Consider the following 17,618-nt stretch of genomic DNA (forward strand, 5'->3'; position numbering starts at 1 on the left):
TAAAATAAAATAAAATAAAAAGCAGACAACAGAGTGGAATTGTGTTTGTTTATTGGATGGTATTACAATGGAGGTGTTCTGATGTACTTTTCTTTTTTTTTTTCCATGATTTTGGCGTTACAAAATGCATACAGTACTTTTGCGGTCGATGAGAAAATGTACTCTTGACTTCAAAACATGGAGAGAAAGAGAGAGAGAATGTCAAGGCACATCATCTTATTGAGAGCAGAACAAGTAAGTAAGACAGTGTAGCTGAGCCAGTGTACTTTTGAGCAAAAGTATATCTGCAGATACAACAAACACATCATCAGTGCTGCGACACCAGTAACGTCTTTATTACCTGCCTGGGTTATGATGATGAGGCTTATCCGGAGTGTGTTTACATGCACTTCAAAATCTGATTACTGCAAAATGCTGGACCTTCTGTAATCTGATCGATGCATTTACATGAGCTTGGGTCATCAGATAATGGGAAAACTTGCTTTTTCCACTACCACAGTCTGTTTTCACGAGTGTACAGACTGAGAAATCCAAGAATACTAGAGTTTACAAGCACTAAGAAATACCATTACTGAGCTAACGTCCATCCTCGACCAGATTCTTAAATCTTACTCTGACCTAAATTATACATCAGAGTATAACTGCAGTAATCAGATTATGAACGGATTTCTGACTGCATGTAAACACAGACTCAGTAAAGGATGCAGGTATACGGGGCATTAGCAAAAAAAAAAAAAAAAAAAAAAAATACAAATAAAAATGCTCAAAAGTTCACTCAGAACCCTGGATTTTTTGACTGGACATTTTTTTGGTGTTAATTAGTTCATTTTGCTAAACAAGTTCTACTCCTAACAGCATTAGAAGAACCATAACAGCACATCAATTCAGCAAACGGATAGACAGGATGAAAACCGGGGTTTTTCAGAAGCCATAATGAATCATTAAAAAAAAAAAAAAAAAAAAAAAAAGGCAAGGGAAATTATTTTTGTCAGTACATATTTTCGTTGATTCATTGGCTTTGACATGATCACAGTTTAAGTATAGGCTTGCTTTTTTTTTTTTTTTTTTTAAATCTCCAGAGGAATTCATAAGGTTTAACAAGATTAAAACAACTCTAAAGACAAGTAACCCATAAATCGGTCGAGTTCTATTAATCAATCATTTTATCATTTTACTTTCAGCACAACATAACTCTTCCTACAATCCTACCTTGCCTTTCGTCGTATTCAACTAACACTTAAGTCTTGATTTAAATAGTAAAGGAGGCGCGTGGACTCTTACATGTACGCACACGTACTCCTGATACTCGTTTTTTTTCTTCTTCTTCTTCTTCTTCCTTTTCAGTCACTTCAATACACATCGTCCAGTAAATTAGTAAAATAAAACCAACAGTGGAACATAATTTAAAATGATTAAAAACAATAGAACAGGAGAGTGTGGGACCTAAAACATTAAAACACAAAACATTAAAAATGCTAAAAGCTAACATGGGGGGGAATCGACAAAAGTGGATTACAGGGTTTTACAGGGTTAGTGTGGAACTTTTAGTAGTACATTTAGTAGTACATAAATGAACTACGGGGGTCGTGCTGTTCCAGGATCCAGCTGTCCGTCCCTTTTGTGTGTCAGCTTTTCTTTTAATAGTGTCTCGCTATTGCTAATGAACATCTTTTTCAACACCACGTCACCACACCACATGTATTGTGCTAGGAAAATAAATCTGACCCTAACAGATAACAGAACTTCTTTTCCAGAGGAAGGATACAAACAGAGACCGGTAAAATATAATATTTCTAAATGTCAACCTTAAAAAAAAAAAAACCTAAAAAAAAAAAAAAACTAAAATAGTTCAATTAAATAATAGGTAATAGCAGTTAATGTCGCAGCAGTTTCAATGGCAAGTCTATAAGAAGGATGTGGTCCTATCTCGGTTGGTAACTACGCCTCAGTCAGCCCTCTCTACTATGTGCCTCACCTCATATGTACGGGTACTGAGTAACTCTTCTAGGACTGAGCTGATAGCCACCATAGGCCGCACTTCCTCTAGTGCTGCTGGTGTTTGCGCCAACATAAGGGTGGGTAGGGAAATGCTGCTGGTAGTGGGCGGGCAATCCGTGGACCACGCCGCCCACCGAGTCTTTCGGGATAAGACTGGCTGCATAGTGACTGGTGGGCGGGACGTGGATGGAAGGGGAGGAGCCCTGGACGAGCAGCTGCTCCATGGTGTGCGAGGCAGAGGCCAGTGCTGCGGACGCTGGGTACGTGTACAGGCTAGGGGCGCTGGTGAATGGCAGGGCCTCTTGGAGGCGGTACTGGGAGGAGGAAGGCGGGTAGGTCTGCTGCCGGCGCAGTGTGGAGCCACTAGTGTGGTCTTGAGATGATGAGACCGTGGTCTGTGTAAAACAGAATTGTTACAGTTACTATTATTTCAACAGCAACAATATTAATAATAAAAAACACACATACTCCCTAAAATAGACTAAAAAGCAATGAAAGAATATAAACAGAGAGCATTATAGATTACAAATTATTATGAATTAAACCGTTACAATGTCAGCATTTAAACTTTCAAATTGTGTAAACCAGTTAAAGGAGTCAAAGATTTCAGAAACTAATGACAGACTTTAGACAGACAATTATTATACAAATTTCTGCATTTGTGTTTATTCATAAACCTGTTCAAAAAGTGTATTATTAACAACTAATCCATCAAATAATATAAAATTACAAAAGCATTGCAAGCTGGCATTTTAATCATACAATAGTTTCTCAACCCACCTGGCTCAGGTTGAGTGGTTGGGACCTGCTAGGCTCCTGGCGACCGACACTTTCCCCTGAGCTGCATGGCTGCCGTGTTGCTGCCCTTTTGGGCTTTATGTAGGAACTCTGCAGAACTCCTACAAAATAAGCAAAATACAATTAACACATTTTAAATAGGCTTAAATGAAAGCTATCCATACTACTAATACTACAGCATTCAATGCATTAATTCAATGTAAACAGTTTGAACAGATTACTAACTGATGTTCTGCAGTAACCAGATTATGATGGTACATTTAAGCACATTCAATGAGCAAAGCCAATGCAAACCATTGCCATATTAGTTACCAAATATTTGTTTTGATTTATCTTTAAATTTATCACTCCTCTTCATTATGCTCAGAACCTGAAAATACAAATACAAAAAATGGTACTCACCTGTAGCTACTTTGGCTAGTGCCGAGCTTTCTCCTAGCTGGATTTTCACAGAGGGAGCAACAACTGCCAAGGACTTCGCCAGGCGCAAGGACTGAGCTGCCAGGCCATTTCGGGGCAGGGGGGTCAGGGGGCTAGCAGTGGAGGAGTCAGAGTCGTGGACGGTCACACAGCTGATGACGTTGGCTCTCTGATTAGGTCCACAGCTATTCGAATCAAAATAGAATACACAGAAATAATTGTAAAGTCAGAAAAAAGGCACCTTTTTTCAAATGTAAGAAAAAATGTTCAGTCCTCAGGAGCTAGAAATTAAACAACAGAAATGACAAGGCCCAATGCTATCTCTCTGTTGTACACCTACCCCTTGTTCTGGAGTTTAGAGTGGAGCGCTAAAATTAAGCAACCTAGATGCTGGTTTAGTAGTTAATCTTACGGCATCGTAAGTCTTCAGAAAGGGGGCAAGTGATGCAGTAATTAATTATTATTGTACATTGCTTAATTCCTCTGTGATGGGGAGCTGAAATTAGCTTTTATTACCTTTATTTTATTTTTCTGTTCCACCTTAAACGCTGCAGCCTCTGCCATCTTCAAGGTGCAAAAAGAAAATTATGGTACTTGCACACTACACGCGTGTGTCTTACTGCTTTCCGCTAGTGATTCTCAGCTCTCGGGTTTGAGCGTGCCTCTGAAAAATCTTCGTTTGAAAGGTGATGTAGCCCTAACATTTCCCTGTACCCCTTCAGGCTAACTAGAATCAGGACACTCCACACCTAGGTGTGAACGTGTAAAACAGAGGGGTAGGCCCAAGTGGTAGAACAAATGGGGGAAATTGGCCTCACCTGGCAGGGTGGAACTTCCTCTCATCCTCCTCATCAGAATCACTGTGGATTGTGATCACGCTGACAGCAGGGCTGGGTGTGTCAGAGATGATGATCGGCTGAGACAGGGCAGCGCTGTTGTAAGACGCACCAACCAGACCACTGATACAAAAAAAAAAAATAATAATAATTGGATAATGAATTATTCCTCTGCTTTTGCTCTTAACTGCATTACTCACACTGAAATACATTTTAAACACTACAAAACAGAACTCTGTGGGACAGACTCTGTTATACTAAATTAAGCTACGTAATTCATAGCAGTTTCTGTAATACAACTGATAAAACCACATTAAGTGTAAATGGTTAAAATACACAAAACATCAGTTTATACACAGTCAGCTGAAAACTGCCTACCTGCTGCTGTCCATGCAGCGAGCCCTGTTCCTCTTGCTTTGCGATGACCGAGCAGCGCTAGACACTCCGCGGTTGAGGGACTGAGTTGAGTCCAAAACATGAGGGTTCTGCTGGAGAACTGTACTGTGAGATGCCCTGGGAAAGATAGATAGATGTGTTATCAGTGGACATAGTAACATACTTAAATGGAAGGCACAGGGAAAATTCGTAAGGGGTGCCAGTCACATCAAGTTTATATGCACAAAAATCTATTTTTGGGAAAATATATTGTCCTTCACTGTAAACCCACAAGAAGTTTGAACATAAATTAAGTCTATTTTATGTTTTACTCAACTATTTTAAATGAGGTGAACATTTGTGGGCACATATACATTCAAACAGAGAACTTCTGAGTTGAGTCTGTTTCCAATTGGCAGCTTATTTTCTATTGCTTTCTGGGAGAATCTATTTGCATACTGGGTGTGTCCTCCAGTTTTTGACACTCACCATCAGTGTGAAGTTATTCCCCCCAGGCTACCTTAAGTAAACTTCTATATCGTATATTATGATCATCTGCATGACTGACTGTTATAGGCTATAAGAATAAGCATCAGCTTCTGAGCTGCTAAGTCTGTGTTGTCTGTATGTTTTACTGTTGCATTTTCTTTCTCGGTCTAATTTTCTATGAGAATTTTAAATCTATATTTTACTTAAATTAAATTTAAAAGAAAACTAAATACAAAAAAGGTTTTAGTCTAAATTAACTTAAGTTTTCAATACTTAAAAAGCTTAGGGCAACCCTGTTTGCTCAAGTAATTAATACACCAAGTCGATAATGTAATTATTGTGACAGGCTTAACAATACATCAATTCCTCCATAGAGCTTCTAAAAGCATTCACAGTTTTCCAGGTTCCTGCTATGCCTACCTCCAGGTGGGCGTCTGCTGCGTGGAGCTGTCTGAGAGGATGGTCTCCAAGGGCGATTCTGTGATGGTTTGTGCTGCGCCCGTGCCATGAAGGGTCATTCCTGGCACCTGCTGCCAGGCAGGGGGGAGGAGGATCTGCTGCGTGCCCGTCTGCCAGGCCTGCTGAGAGGGCACACACACAAGACACACGCTCAAGCTAATTAGTTTAATCTAATAGATTTTAGAAGGTCAATATTAAAAACTGCACTGCCTCAAAAACGAGCATTGCAAAGTCTCCTTTTTAAAAGTGAGAGAAATTATATTTCTGCAAAAGAAACTTTTTTTTTTTTGGATATGACTTTATAAATGTACTGATGAAAATGATCTGTTCATATATTCATTAAAAAAGTTACAGCAGTATGAGGTTGTCACAGTACAATACTTGTGATGAGTATGACTGTATGATGGTATTTCACAATTACTCTAAAGTATTAACGGAATAATAATGATAATAGGTTTATAAATCACAGTTTATTACAGATGCTGCTATGGGATTTTATCCGATATACCATTTTTAAAAAATAAATGCTTTTTAATTGTTTTTTCAAACTAGACAGCTTAGGGATGTCTGTCTGTTCTGATATTCTGCACCTGAGATAAGTAGCCTAGAGTAGTGGGTTAGCCACAATGCTAACAGACAGGCTTAGCTGGATTAAGGCCTCGATGCTAACAGACAGCAGTCAGCATCTGCAGCGATGGAGCAGTTTATGTGCACTTCTTAAGATTGGCCTCGGCAGGTTTGGACAAATGAGGCTTTCTGTTTTTCTGAGCTGGATTATTCGCTGATAATTTTAGACAAAGTTGATGAACCCTGTGTTTATTTAGGGGTATCCAAAAGAATCTCAAGCTGGGTAAGAGGCAAAATTTAAAAAGAAACCAGACACTGCTGCAACCCAAATTCATAATTAATTAAACCAATAAATAACACAAAATGATATGCATCAAGACATTACGTTACAATCCCTTAACCAGCATGCTGATGGAACACAGGCAGCCTGAGCACAACTACAGTAGACAGTACAGCCCAATATCAATCCACATCTGCACAAAGTCCAGCTCTACTGTTCCAAAGACTGAAAAACAGCTTTGCATAAGCGCAGACTTATGTTTATAACATTTCCAAGCCAAGACCAGCGCGCCGTGCAAAAACCTTCCACAAGCTTTTAATAACAAAAGAAAATGAATGGGGAGGGGAAGAAGCAGGTGGTCAAAGTCCAGCAACCTGTTGAGAGGAGCATTAGCTGTTAGCAGTTTAGAAAATGGAAAAAGGACACATTTGCATACAGAGCAATCTGGTAGGGGAAAGTAAAATAAAAAAATATATAAAAGAAAGAAAAAACAAAAGAGCCATGGATATGATGGCAAAGACAAGGCCAGAAGACCTGTGGATAGACTGAGCTATGAAAAGAAAGAGGAGGGGAGAGAGAGCGCGCGCGAGTGAGTGTCCTTGAGCTGTAGACGAGGTGAGCTTCCTCCCCTGAGAGAAGAAGAGTGGGGGGATGGGGGCATGAAATAACAAGAAGCAGCAAGCACTGAACGGGCGAGTCAGCACATGCGCCCCCATGCCTGGAGCAAACCTGCGCAAAGAGAGGAAGGGGGGGGTTGGAAGGATAGATAGAATCTGAAAGAAGGGAGGAAGTGGTGTAAACAGAGAGAGAACAAAAAGAGAAAAAAGCCCTATTAAAGATTGAGAGGAAGATGAAATTAAAATAAAACTAAAAAAAAAAAACTAAAAATTGTAATAGTAAATTAATTTGCTTTTAAAAAAATATATATTTTTTGAAACATATGTCCTAAACTGAAAATATTTATCTTAAATATTCACTGAAAATCTCAAGAGACACAACAGTAAAACAATAGATTAACCTAAACAGGTTTACTCTAATCGTGAATTTGCCTTAGCTTTAAAATGTGCTCAGCTAATTTTATCATCCTAGTGCTGTACAGCTCATTCCTTTTAACTGGAAAAAAGATAATACTACTCCAAGAAAGAAAAGTGCTCCTTTTTATTCATTTAATTCATGTAAGTAGAGCATAAGAATAAACTTAGACTTGCCTGCCAGCTCTCTCCTATACTAGCTGCATTGTAAACAGTAGCACTATAGATATGCACTGCCACTGGGGGTGGGGGAGGGAGGGGGAAAGGGGTGGAGTGTTGGCCTGGAAAAAAAAAAAATCCTAATGTTTTTGGTATAAAAAGACTCAAAACCAAAAGTGCTTTATTCACCTTTTCCAGTAAAATAATTTGTGGTTGCCAAATATTCAGTGAATCCCTAAAAACAAAAAAATAAGTAAATATATAAATAAGTGCAGCAAAATAGAAAGAGATAGAAAAAAGGGATACACAGACAAACCAAATAGGACAGACGAAAGAAAAAATATAAAACTGGAAGAAACAAAAAACAGGAGGACAAGAGAAAGAAAGCTAGGAAGATCTGTGGAATGAAGAAAACAAGGAAGCAGAGACCACAAAAAGGAAAGCAAGAAGCAGGGGGCCATGAAAGATGATTGTGTTAGTGGTAGAGTCCCGGGTGGGTGGCTCTTTACCAGCACGGTGGCTGTCTGCTCCAGCAGAGAAGGCCTTCCTGCCCCACAGCCCAGTGCCAGGGGCAGCGGGTACTGAGATGACACGCCCGGCGCGTGGGGATGCAATGTGGCCACCATCAGCGGTGTACAGGATCCCTACGGAGGTTTTGCCATGGGAGAGGGGAGGGCAAAAGGCATGGCCATGTTAGAAACGTCCCTCTCAGTGTGAAGAGTACAAGGCAGTGCTCTCATGTGCCGCTGACCAGCACGAGCCATTGTCGGAACATGCATGCCGTCACATGGACGTTACTATTATTATGAACTGCACGGTCTCCTCCGCTCTCCCTGCCACCTCCATTTACCATCAAATCATCACGGTTCAGATCTGGGTCAGTGATCTGCTGCTGCCGTTTTGCTGAAGGACAGTGACAGCCTTACCTGCGTCAGCATTCCTGGTTGAATCTGGAGAGGCTGAGTATTCTGGCTCTGCTGGACTACAGGAACACCGTTTTCCATCCTGACCGGGTAGCTGGAGGTCTTGCTGGAGGACGGAAGCCCTTTAAGAAAATAGACAAGAGCAGGAGTGTAAGAAAACATTGATACCACCATTGAAGTATTGTAATATTTTACCGATTTTAAAAAACACAGTCTAGTTTTTTTTGTTATTAGTTTACTTTGATTGGAGTAAGGCAGTGGTTCATAATGTGTTGTTCAGGGTTTAAACCCTGCACACTATATGGCAGTGTTGTTCAATTTGCCCATTTTATAAATATGATAGTGTGCTTTTTTTTTACTATGCCAGTTTTCTTAAAATGTGATTTAAAGAAACCCAAAATATTACCTATAGAGTATCGCAATACATTGTGATTTACTAAATTGTAATGCCTATATGAATTTCAGTAAATATTTATGTAATACCCTTTCATTTTCAAATATTTGTTGTGTCTTATTTTTGTTGTAAAAAAAAAAAAAAACAGGTTGTTAACATGTTTTCTGACAGTGTTTTCATTAATGAAATTAACAATGATTATCAAATAAGCTTGAACCAAGTTAGCATCTTAGAAAATCTCTTTAAAAATATTCAAAAGGCCATTCTAAATAAAACTTGGAATTTCTAGAAACTGTAAAAAAAAAAAAAAAAAAAGTAAAAACATCACACTAGTCAATACCACCAACAAATTTCCCTCCTCTACACTCCCAAGACATCAATAGGTAACCATGTGACCTACCGCTTCTCTTACCCTGTATGGTGGTGGGTGGGCAAACAATGAGGGTCTGCTGGAAGGGCTCAGTTTGGGGACATAGCTGAGGGGGGCGTGTCTGCAGGGGGATGGTGGGCTGGGCCAGGCCTGGGATGTTTATCGTGGCCTGTTGATAAAGGGCTGGCTGGTAGTTGAGGAGAGGAACTGCTCCACCGGCTGAAGGAACCTGAGAACATTGATAAAACTTCTTATTAGAAGATCATTTTCAAAATTATTATCCGAAACAGAAAGGGGGAAGGGAAAATGCACAACATTCAAATGATCTCAACACACGTCATCTAATCTTTCCACTGCCTGGATCTTGTGTCATCTCCAGCGTCAGGATGATTAACCGAGAAAAAAGGCCACTGTTTCCTACGATCCTTAGAGCAAGTCCACAACTTTTGCATCAACTCTACTTTAGCACATTCTAGTCTGTGTACACAGAAGGAACTATCTAATCTGATCTGATCCTCAATGAAAACAAGATTCACACCTGGTTGTTCTGGTTAAGCTGACTGCTGAAGGTCACCGTCAGGTTGCCCCCTGTGCCAGGAACAGTATTAGCAGCAAAAAGAGCCTTCCCATTATCGTAGCTACTGTTCCTCCGCTTACACAGCTCCATGTTTTGGAAACATGACTTTACACTGAAACAAGGGAAAAAAAAAACATTAGACCACGCAAGGCATTGTAAAGAAAAATTGTATACTGTATTTTTTGCTATAAGGTGCACCAGATTTTTTTTAAGGCACACTGTCTCTAATGGTCTATTTTAATACATAATGCTCACAGCAATATAAGTCACATTTTAAGAGACACTAAGTAAATTCTAATTCAACAGGTCTCGCCACTGGGTGGTTGGGGGGTAGCTAACTAAGTAAAGTAAAGCTAATCTAAGTTAACAAAACTGTAATAATAATAAAAAAAAAAAAACTTTCTTTTAAAGTAAAACAAGTGCTGGATGTTGATCTGCACAAATTGCTCACTCAAATACACAGTTTTCAGGAGAGAGTTTATTTACAGTAAGCTTAGATTCCAAAATTTTTCCAGCACTAAGGCTAAAGCATTAGCATTAGAGGCTAAGCAGCAGGCTACAGGCCGATAATACTCACATCTAAACAGGTAAACAGCAGTTAGCGGCTAATGCTAATGCTACTCCAGCCACAGTGCTGGAAAACAAAGCTGAAACTTCTGTATAACACTGTACTTCAACAAAGTGGATTTACTGCTCCTTACAACCTGACTTGTAAAACAAATTCATAAAGCACACCCGACTATAAAGGACTTTAAGGTTGCCTTATAGTGCGAAAAATATGGTCTCTTGGTCTCCTTTTACAGTTCTATTGTATTTATTTATTTGTTTGGTGCATCCCTACTTAAAAGGAAAGACTAAAAAAAAAGAAAGCAGGAACTCACTGGGAGCTGTGGGGGAAGTCCAGCAAATGGCTCATGGTGACAAAGGGATGGGCCAGGGTCTTGGTAGGGGTGATTCTTTTGTCAGCATCCAAACGGAGCATCCTCTTTAGCAGATCAATGAACTCCCGCCGATCTGCTTTCTCTGCCAGCATGTCGGTGCCCTCCAAGTGAGAAGACAGGTTGACCTGGAAGAGGGTCCATTCAGAGAAATGTTAGGGAGAAGAAGTGCCTTTAGATTAAAGCACAGATATCTGAAACGGATTTTGAATAAAATACCTGCATCATGTCATCCAGGCAATTAAAGATGTACTTTCGCGCTTCTTTGGACTTGATGCCCATCTCTGCCTCATGCTCTGATGGAGTCTGTGTAGGAAAAAAAGAAATTATACATATGCAGATTTTTTGTTTTCCAGAAAAGTACTTAAAATGTGAAAGATGTACTCATTTAGCCTACATAGTGTGAGCTTTGAGACAAAGTGTAATTAAGACTAGCCATTTCCAATTATGAGATGCAAACAGGAGCCTTTCAAATATATTACACATGCTTTAGACATTATGCTAAAATGCAAAATAGTGGCCTTTTGCACTTAGATAGGCGACTTACATTTGTTATGCAATTTCTCAAGCTAAAGAAGAAAAGGAACTTTCTTTAAGGAGAGTGTACATAATATTGTATGGTTTTATCTTAAATTGCTATGTGTCTCAGGTGTGAATTGGCTTAATATTTTTTCACAGTCAGGGAGAAAAGCAACTTGACAGTCGAAAAGAAAAAAATATACATTAAAAAAATAAATAAACACAAACAGTACACAGCTTTATACTACCTTCAGCCTCCACAGTGGATAACTGGAGTCAGGCCCTCTGTGGAAGAAGCGGGAGGTCTTTGTGCCAGCACTAAGCAAATACTCTGCTGGAAGTCCCTGGGTCTGAGAAATGTACCGGATCTGGAATAAAAATAATTAAAAAAAATAATTGTTAGAGCACCCTATTTCCATTATTATTATAAGATTAGAAATTATTTTGATTAATGAATATCAGAGAACCATTTAAAAAACAGCTTCTGACCTGATCATATTCAGAAGCTCCGGGATACAGCGGCCATCCGAGGAAGAGCTCCGCAATCACACAGCCCAGTGACCACATGTCGATAGCTTCACAGAACGGCAGGCCAAGAATGATCTCAGGAGCTCTGCAGATATTAGTGGATATTAGATAGAGATAAATAATTATTACTAATAGCATTATTTAACCATTTATTAAAGCAGCAGTCCCCAAGATTTTTTGCTGGATAGGACATTAAAAACATTGTAATTAATGGTATTAGTGTGCTGATGCAACCATTCCTACAATGTCAAGAGTCCTCTTTTACATGCTCTCTGCAATTACACATTCTCACCAGAGAAGTCTCTAGATTCCCCAATCTTACAGACTATCACTCCAATAATAAATAATTATGAATTTAAGTTAAAGTCAGATGTTGCAAAAAAAAGCCCCAAATAAGGGCACTGTGAAATATCTCAATCTTTTGATAATTGATCTTTTCTCACCTATAGTAGCGAGACTGCAGGTAAGTAGAGCACACCGCCTTAGACACGTGACTGGCCGATCCAAAGTCGATGACTTTGACCCGGTAGGGCTGCCTGATTGGGTCCACCAGCATGATGTTCTCTGGCTTAAGATCGGCGTGGATCAGGCCGAGGCTTTTGAGCTTCATCAGGGCAGTGGCCACCTGCTGCAGGATGGGTCTGATGTGGCGTAGAGGGAGGGGGCTGAACTTGCTGTGCTTCAGGAAGTCGTAGAGGTTCTGCTCCAGCATCTCAAACACCAGGCATGTGTGGCCTTTGTGCTGGAAACACTCGTACGAGCGCACAAAGTTGAACTCATCCGCGTTCTCTGCACTTAGACGGTTCAAAATGCTCACCTGGAAGGCAAAGGAACAGATGTAATTGCAGGTATACACAGAGTTTAGAACTTGTATTTTTCGCACAATAAGGCACACCTAAAATCCCTTATTTTTTCCAAAAATCGACAGTGCGCCTTATAATGCTGGAGCACCTTATGTATTCTGCAAGTCAGGTTGTAAGGAGCAGTAAAGCCACTCCGCTGAAGTGCAGCATTATAAAGAAGTTTCAGCGAAGTTTCTCCAGCATCAAGGCTGGAGCAGTATTAGCATTAGATGCTAACCGAAGTGCTAGCTCTTTCACTGCTCAGAGGTCAGTATATCAGACTGTAGTCTGCATGTGAACAGTGTTAAAACAAACTATGTGGGATGAACCACTAGCTGATAGCACCGGAGCATTTAGGGTTTCTCAGTGTAGTGCTGTCGTGTGGCATTTACTAGCTCTAAGCACTGCCAAATTCGGCTAGCGCTGCTGCTAACCGTGCTAAAATATTGAAAATTTAAGCTTTCTGTAAATAAACTGAAGTGCTTCACTCAAACAATGTTAATCTTTTAGAAAAGAAATCTGTGTAGGTTAACATCCAACGCTCGTTTGACTTTGAAATGTTTTGATAGTGTGCCTTATAGTCCATAAAATACGGTAAGTAAAATTATATATATATTACCTAATAGTCAAATTAATCTATTACATATGATAAATATTAGAAGTTTAATGAGAAGACTAGAGAGATTTGTCACTAAATAACTAGAAATATGTTAATTCCATTCATCCTAATGTATTTGTTTTAAAGTGAAATCACAAAAAAACATTACAAATAGCTTTACAGAAAACTAACTTTCATGAGGTAAAGATATGCAATTGATACATCTACATACAAACAAAGCTACTCTAAAATGCTCCAAAAACCTCACGTGATGGACTCTGAATTACTGCAGGAAGTGTTTTGGGCTTGTACTGTTTTATTGAACCATAAAATGTAATCACTCCACACAAATCAGAATGACAGCGCTGCAACGTGAGACGAAACGTGAGATGCTAAATGAGATGAAAAGATAAAAGCCATGGATTGACCGTTATAAAACAGTCAAAAGGTTATCCCTAGAATGAATTAATCTCTTGGCTGTTATAAAACACATATTGAGATACATATTGTTTATCGTGAAAATGTTCCCTTCATATCCTTCAATATAAAAAAACAGCTATAAGAACACTGATGTTACTGATTACTGCATTAATAACTAACCTCTATCTGGCCTTGTCGTGCATATGAAGGATGGTTCTTCAATATTTTGATGGCCACGATTTCATTGGTGCCCCTTTTCCAGCACTTTGCCACTTGCCCGAAGGTGCCCCGGCCGAGGAACTCCAGCACCTCGTAGCTGCTTGAGACCGAGCAGAGGATCTCATGCTGGACGAGCTGGTAGTCCCCTTCGCCGTTGGAGCTGCTGCTCTTGGTGGTGGGAGCAGAGTGGGGAATGGACTGGGTGGTGTTGCCGCCGGCAGCACGGCCCGAGTAAGCCGGGGCAGACAGTTCCTCCAGAATCTGCACGCTTCCGCTGCCACTGCCCCCGCCTCCAGACCGATCCACCTCCTCGTTCTTCCGCTTCACACCATACCTCTGGCTGCGGGACACGTGCGTGTCTGTGGGCCGGCGGCTGGAGCCCTGCGGTGCTCCCCCCGTACTGTCTGCGGCACGGACCACCACCTGGCACCGGGAGGCCGGTGGGAAGACCAGGCCGGAGGTGTTGAAAGGGAGAGCTGGGGCAGGGTTGAAGCCGTAGGCTTGGCCCACAGAGCCGTAGGCTTCACCGGAGGCATCCCAAGCGCAGCTCTCCACCTTCATCTTTTTGACCCGGCAGAAGGCACTGGAAGACACGGACGGAGGAGAGAAGACTTGCAGCTGGGAGGCCATGCCTGGAAATAATATGGGGGGAGGAATGAAAAGATTTCCCATTTTCACAGCAGAAAAAAGAGCAATAAAAGCTGTACATATAAACACACACACACATACATTATATATATATATATATATTTAGGGGCTGCTTACTATTTGTCAAAAACAATGAAAGAAAAAAAATATTATATTACACGTAAAGGTAAAGGTAACAATAGCTTGCCTATCGTGATTGGTGCTGCTGTTTGTTTAAAAATAAAAAAATTAAGTAAGAACTAAAAATGTACATTTTTATCCCGAATCGCTCATATATTTGAAGAATACTGAGATTTTTGTGTTACGATATCGCCCATCCCTATAAAGTACCACTGAAAATTATAAAATAATACCATAATGACACATTTATATTGATGTACTTATTTGGGAATTCTGGGATGACACGGATCGCTGATACTGCATAGGCATATCTGCTAATGCCGATGTCAATACCAAATACCAGATTTTAAAGAGACGCAACCAGTGTTGGTCAATTGTTTTAGCACAGACAGGACCGCTTGGACTTTTTTCAGCATAAAGTAAATTAGTCAGCAAGAACCAGTTTGAAATTATCCAGCAAATTGTCTGATGCTGATGATTCTTTAAAATAGAATTATCAGCTGATACTGATATAATTCCGATATTATTGTGCATCTCTATACAATTACATAATTTACAGACACTTGAACTACCGGTACATTTTTTTTCCTTCATCTATCACAGTCCACTCTGTGTGTATGGACTTGTAGTTATTAATGCATTTGTCACTGCATGACTAGCTACATTATTGTTTCAGTCCATTTTCATGTAAACAAACATGAAAATAAACACAAAGGATTAGACCATGTTCAGCAAAAGCGATTCAGGTTTCTTTGGAAACTTCTTTCAAACTTTGGGGTTTTTTTTGGGGTTTTTTTTTATAAACTGATTATTTAAACTACCACTTCTTTATCATAATTGTCCTAACAGCAGAGATCGATGTAATGCTGCCCAAAGGCAACAAATGGGAAAAAAACACACAATAAAAAAATGTAAGAATATAGTAGAATTATAAACAGCCAAATATACTTCTTTACCTATTTATGACCCACTTGCACAGTTTGTTGCACAATTGTTCATATACTATGTACAATTATTTTAACAATAAACTGGAGAAAAAATATATAAAATTCTGTCTGAGGGCAACACCATGCCATAGAGGATTAGCTAACACAGATAAGATCACAGATAAAATACAGCTCTGGAAAAAATGAAGAGACCACTTCAGTTTCTGAATCAGTTTCCCTGATTTTGATATTTATAGGTTTATGTTTGAGTAAAATTAACATTGTTGTTTTATTCTATAAACTACAAACAACATTTCTCCTAAATTCCAAAAAACATTGTGTCATTTAGAGCATTTATTTGCAAGAAATGAGAAATGGCTAAAATAACAAAACTTGCAGAGCTCTTAGACCTCAAATAATGCAAAGAAAACAAGTTCATATTCATACATTTTTTAAAAAGTTCAGAAATCAATATTTGGTGAAATAAACCTAGTTTTATGCATCTTGGCATGTTCTCCTCCACCAGTCTTACACACTGCTTTTGGATAACTTTATGCCACTCCCGATGCAAAAATTCAAGCAGTTCAGCTTGGTTCGATGGCTTGTGATCATCCATCTTCCTCTTAATTATATTCCAAATGTTTTTTTGTTTTTTTTTTTGGTAAAATCAAAGAAGCTAATTTTTAAGTGTTCTCTTATTTTTTCAGAGCTGTAACGACCAAAACTGACAGAAAAGGCTCAATTCTCGTGTCACAAAACCAAAAGATAAACATGTTGAAAAGAAAAAAAAACTGAATGTGCTGTTATGGTTTTATTCACTACACACATCATTTCACATGTAAAACTTAGCTAACTAGTGTCTGAAAATCATTCTACAAAATAAAATTATCGACGAAGATTAAACAACACTTTTAAACGCCTCTCTAGAACATGAAATATTACTTACAAAAACCTTTCAGTATATCTAACTACCCTTAGCTTAGTGTTTACAGCAGCTAGTTACAAAATGACTCCACCCTTTTTCTTAAGAACTGTGCTATATATATATCCTCACCAGGGTCCAAAAACACGAAGACAGCTTGTCTAAATGTATATAAACTCATTTAATGCAACGAATCTTGCTATGTTAGGTAGTTATTTCCCAAAATACACCAATATATCTAACCAAGCTATCTACACACTACCGCTGCTCCGCCATGGCTGCTGTAACATTCATCACCACAGCCAGTTACACTGGGTTAGCACGGCTGCTAGCTTAAATAATCGACTCCGCAGCACCAGAAAACACCTTAAATTACTCTATAAAACATAAAACAGATATTACGACACGAAATAAGCGAAACCAGGCAGGTTTAGTCCGTGTTTTCCGCGTACCTGCGTGTGTTTGTCCTCGTTTGGTCAGCCAGCTCGGAGAGGTTTAAATCCCGGGGCTGTCGGCTTAGGCCTTCATTGTTAGCTCGCCGTTAGCCGACCCACAGCAGCAGCCTAGAAAACGGGGCGAAAACAGATCTGAATCAGCATTAAAACACACAATCCAGAGCCTCCGCGTCTCATCCGACACCCTGCTCTCCGAATCTTCGACTCTGTATTTCAAAAGCGAGAGGAATTCATAAAAATCCACCTAAAGGAGACGAGCTCCTCTCACCGGAACATCCCCAGTCCGATTATCAGCTGCTCGACTCAGGCTTCCTGTCCCGACTCGCGGCTGAATCGCTTCTTTTTTTTCAACCGGATCTTTTCAACCGATTCACTCGTCCTTTTGAATCGAGGTGTTTGTGTAGATTCCACATAACTTTATTAAACGAGAAATCAACGATAGCTAGTCATTTAAAAGCATAAAATAGTGAATACAGATGTTATGGGTCCTAACTTGTGCTCATAAAGGAATCAACACTACCAAGATTCAATATCAATCAACACAGTTTTATTAATACCATTTAATAATAAAAAAATATTTCTTAATTCTTCGCATAATTACACATGTGCAAACTACAACCCACACGCAAATGGCAAAATTATCACAGCAATCCTGCAAACATGGGGACTAAACAGAACATAAACCACATCATAAAATAAATACATTGCATTTAATAAAAACACATTTCAAATCAAATCAAATCAAATTTATTTGTATAGCGCTTTTTACAACTGGTGTTAGCACAAAGCAGCTTTACAGAAACGTGA

The 17,618-nt window shown here is 39.4% G+C and overlaps 1 protein-coding gene across 5 annotated transcripts; it reads right to left on the reverse strand.

Annotated features, from left to right (window-relative positions):
* Window positions 1-34: 34 nt before the first annotated feature.
* hipk1b (homeodomain interacting protein kinase 1b) lies at window positions 35-17,183 on the reverse strand. Of its 5 annotated transcripts, none has more exons than XM_049471650.1 (18): window positions 17,056-17,183; window positions 16,809-16,919; window positions 13,702-14,372; window positions 12,105-12,478; window positions 11,623-11,746; window positions 11,382-11,501; window positions 10,834-10,920; window positions 10,558-10,742; window positions 9,638-9,788; window positions 9,142-9,328; window positions 8,339-8,457; window positions 7,922-8,056; window positions 5,337-5,494; window positions 4,431-4,565; window positions 4,035-4,175; window positions 3,199-3,401; window positions 2,779-2,897; window positions 35-2,393 (listed from the first exon to the last, which is right to left on the reverse strand). In XM_049471650.1, the coding sequence occupies exons 3-18, from the start codon at window positions 14,368-14,370 to the stop codon at window positions 1,977-1,979; spliced, it is 3,324 nt and encodes a 1,107-aa protein (XP_049327607.1). In that variant the 5' UTR covers window positions 14,371-14,372; window positions 16,809-16,919; window positions 17,056-17,183; the 3' UTR covers window positions 35-1,976. The 5 variants fall into 5 exon arrangements, with proteins under 5 accessions (XP_049327607.1, XP_007247784.3, XP_049327609.1 ...); XM_007247722.4 differs by having other exon boundaries at window positions 5,337-5,497; XM_049471652.1 differs by lacking the exon at window positions 7,922-8,056.
* Between the last annotated feature and the right edge of the window lie 435 nt (window positions 17,184-17,618).

This window comes from Astyanax mexicanus, chromosome 24 (genome assembly GCF_023375975.1).
Source record: "Astyanax mexicanus isolate ESR-SI-001 chromosome 24, AstMex3_surface, whole genome shotgun sequence".
Classification (NCBI taxonomy): Eukaryota; Metazoa; Chordata; class Actinopteri; order Characiformes; family Acestrorhamphidae; genus Astyanax; species Astyanax mexicanus.

What these genes read in the sequence shown, in the direction of transcription:
- hipk1b (XM_007247722.4), bottom strand. Translation starts at nt 14,370, where the DNA reads ATGGCCTCCCAGCTGCAAGTCTTCTCTCCTCCGTCCGTGTCTTCCAGT. An exon ending in CAGCAGACGCCCACCTGGAG is followed by an intron (nt 4,566 to 5,336) that starts GTAGGCATAGCA and finishes TATCTTTCCCAG; the next exon opens with GGCATCTCACAGTACAGTTC. An exon ending in ACTAGCCAAAGTAGCTACAG is followed by an intron (nt 2,898 to 3,198) that starts GTGAGTACCATT and finishes CTTATTTTGTAG; the next exon opens with GAGTTCTGCAGAGTTCCTAC.